A 2,546-nucleotide genomic window follows, 5' to 3' on the forward strand; every position below is an offset into this window, starting at 1 on the left:
TCCCACTGGGGTGTTGGGTCCCACCGTGGTGTTGGGTGCCGCTGGGGTATTAGGGTCCCACTGGGGTGTTGGGTCCCACCGGGGTGTTGGGTCCCACCATGGTGTTGGGTGCCACTGGGGTGTTAGGGTCCTGCTGGGGTGTTAGGTCCCGCCGGGGTATTAGGGCCCCACCGGGGTGTTGGGTCCCACCGGGGTGTTGGGTCCCACTGTGGTGTTGGGTGCCACTGGGGTGTTAGGGTCCCGTTGGGGTGTTGGATCCCACTGGGGTGTTAGGGTCCCGCTGGGGTGTTGGGTCCCACTCTGGTGTTGGGTGCCACTGGGGTATTAGGGTCCCGCTGGGGTGTTGGGTCCCACTCTGGTGTTGGGTCCCACTGGGGTATTAGGGTCCCGCTGGGGTGTTGGGTCCCACTCTGGTGCTGGGTCCCACTGGGGTGTTAGGGTCCTGCTGGGGTGTTGGGTCCCACTGGGGTGTTAGGGTCCCGCTGGGGTGTTGGGTCCCACTGGGCTTCGGGTAGAAGAAACGGGAGAGACCAGACGGCTGCCAGGCAGCGTTGTCCGTGTCGTGAAGGGGGCGAGCACCCGGGCTCGGGGCAGCGGTGAGGACGGCTGCGTCTTAGAAGCTGAGGCCCAGCATCTCCCAGGAGTGTTTGCTTCTCATCCCCTCCAGATTTGTCACGTGTTTCCCCCGTTTTCTTGAGTGTGTCTAAGGGAAAGACGCACATTTTCTGAGCGTCACCGTGGTCTTCCGGACACTCATGTGTCGGACGGGCCCAGGAACACGGGCTCTTGTGCTTTGCAGCCCCTTCTCCTGGCACCCGCCTCCATCGTCCTCTCCCCCGACCCCAGCCTGGGCAGCTCACTGTGCTCTGCCTCAATCCCCAGGAAACAGAGAAGATCATAGCCGAGCTCAACGAGACCTGGGAGGAGAAGCTGCGGCGGACGGAAGCCATCCGGATGGAGAGGTGTGTGGTGGGGAAACTGAGGCCCGGGGAGGGGCGCAGCCAGCACGAAGCCTGGGCAGGATGAATACTGGGCCCTGCCCTCCAGTACTGGGCACCTGCACCTTGGGTGGCCACATCCCAGCCCGGGGCATACCTGTTCCCTCGCCCCCAGGGCCCCCCTACCTTGTGTACTGCTGGCTGCTGGCCACCAAGGCCTGATAGACCTGATCCCTGTCCGTGGCACAGAGGGGTCGATCTCATCGGCAGATGCCCTGACCCACTGACCAGATGGGACACACATGGGTACCACCCAAGCTACGGTGGCCACAGGCCTGCTGCCCGCATTGGTCAGCCAGGCCCGAGGCTAGGAAGCCTTGTGGAGCTTGTGCTGACTTCATCTCTGTTCCTCCAGGGAAGCCCTGCTGGCCGAGATGGGCGTGGCCATGAGGGAGGATGGCGGCACCTTGGGCGTCTTCTCTCCCAAAAAGGTGGGAGTGGTCCCAGTTCTGTGGCACTGCCCTGACCTTAACGGGACCAGGGCCTGAACAGGATCTGAACAGGGGGCCTCTGGCCCTGTGCTCTGGGCTGTGAAGTGCGCCCACAGGCACACTTAGCTTTTTGTGGGAAAATTGGTCCCCACATTCTCATGGTGGAGTGTCCTGGTGGCTTTGATAGGTCAGACAGGTCTCGTAGCGGCCTGGGGTGTGGACCGGGCTCCCCAAGGTCAGGGCAAGGTCGGGAGCCAACACCCAGTCTGGAGACTGAGACACGTGGGGCTGAACCTGGCCTGGAGCCCGTGCTGCTCACAGAGCTGGGCACCAGCTGCCTCCTGGGGGCTCAGCTGGAGTCAGGTCTGACTGTCCCAGCAGGGACCCCTCTTCTCGCACCAGGCGAAGCCTAAGGGTTCTTTCAGCTGGAGGGCCTCAAATGGCACAGAGTCCCTGGGCAGCTGCCTCAGAGTGTATGTGGCCCTGGTGCCCCCATCCAGCAGCCTGGGTGGGGCTGGGCCTCTCCTGTGGTTCTAGCCTCCAGACCCCACACACCCACCACAAAGACGGCCAGGAGGGTGGAGCACTTTAGGAGGTGAGATCTGGCTGGCAGGGTGGGGTGCTGGCGGGTGGCTCCTTGGGCCTGCCTCGGGCTGGGCCCACTCTGGATTGCTCATCTGATGGCTGCATCAGGAGTGGAGAGGGTAGCCCTGGGAGGGGCCCAGGTGCAGGGCACCCCTGTGGATCACGGCCAGGCCGCCAGCTACTGCAGCCTGTGCACGGCACACACGTGCAGGACTTCCCTGCACATGAAGTGAGGCTTTCTGATGCTACTCATGCTTCTGACCCGCAGGAGTGGGGTCCGCCCCAGGACAGCACTGGGGTCCGCCCCAGGACAGCACAGGGGTCCCCCGGCATTGCCGTTGCTGGCACATACCAGGTGCCACGTCCAGTGGGGGCTTGGACATGGGGACAGACATCTGTGTGAACATAGCTTGGGGAGGGGCTGGGCAGGGCTGTGCTCCAGACCAGGGGCCCAGCGTGCTGAGGCCCAGAGGTAGGAGGGGCCTGAGGAGCTGTAGGCAGATTCCAGTCCTGGGCAGGGCTGTGCTCCAGA

At 63.9% G+C, this 2,546-nt stretch overlaps 1 protein-coding gene across 2 annotated transcripts in view; it reads left to right on the plus strand.

Annotated features, from left to right (window-relative positions):
- The first annotated feature begins 872 nt into the window (after positions 1 to 872).
- KIF1A (kinesin family member 1A) overlaps positions 873 to 2,546 on the plus strand; it is a 53,984-nt gene continuing 52,310 nt past the window's right edge. For both annotated transcript variants that reach the window (XM_032269573.1, XM_032269574.1), the window contains exons 1-2: positions 873 to 962; positions 1,354 to 1,429. In XM_032269573.1, coding sequence (XP_032125464.1) covers positions 955 to 962; positions 1,354 to 1,429 — 84 coding nt within the window. In that variant the 5' untranslated portion in view covers positions 873 to 954. The remainder of the gene's footprint in view (positions 963 to 1,353; positions 1,430 to 2,546) is intronic.

Source organism: Sapajus apella, unplaced genomic scaffold (genome assembly GCF_009761245.1).
Source record: "Sapajus apella isolate SASKATOON/1434 unplaced genomic scaffold, GSC_monkey_1.0 scaffold194, whole genome shotgun sequence".
Lineage (NCBI taxonomy): Eukaryota > Metazoa > Chordata > Mammalia > Primates > Cebidae > Sapajus > Sapajus apella.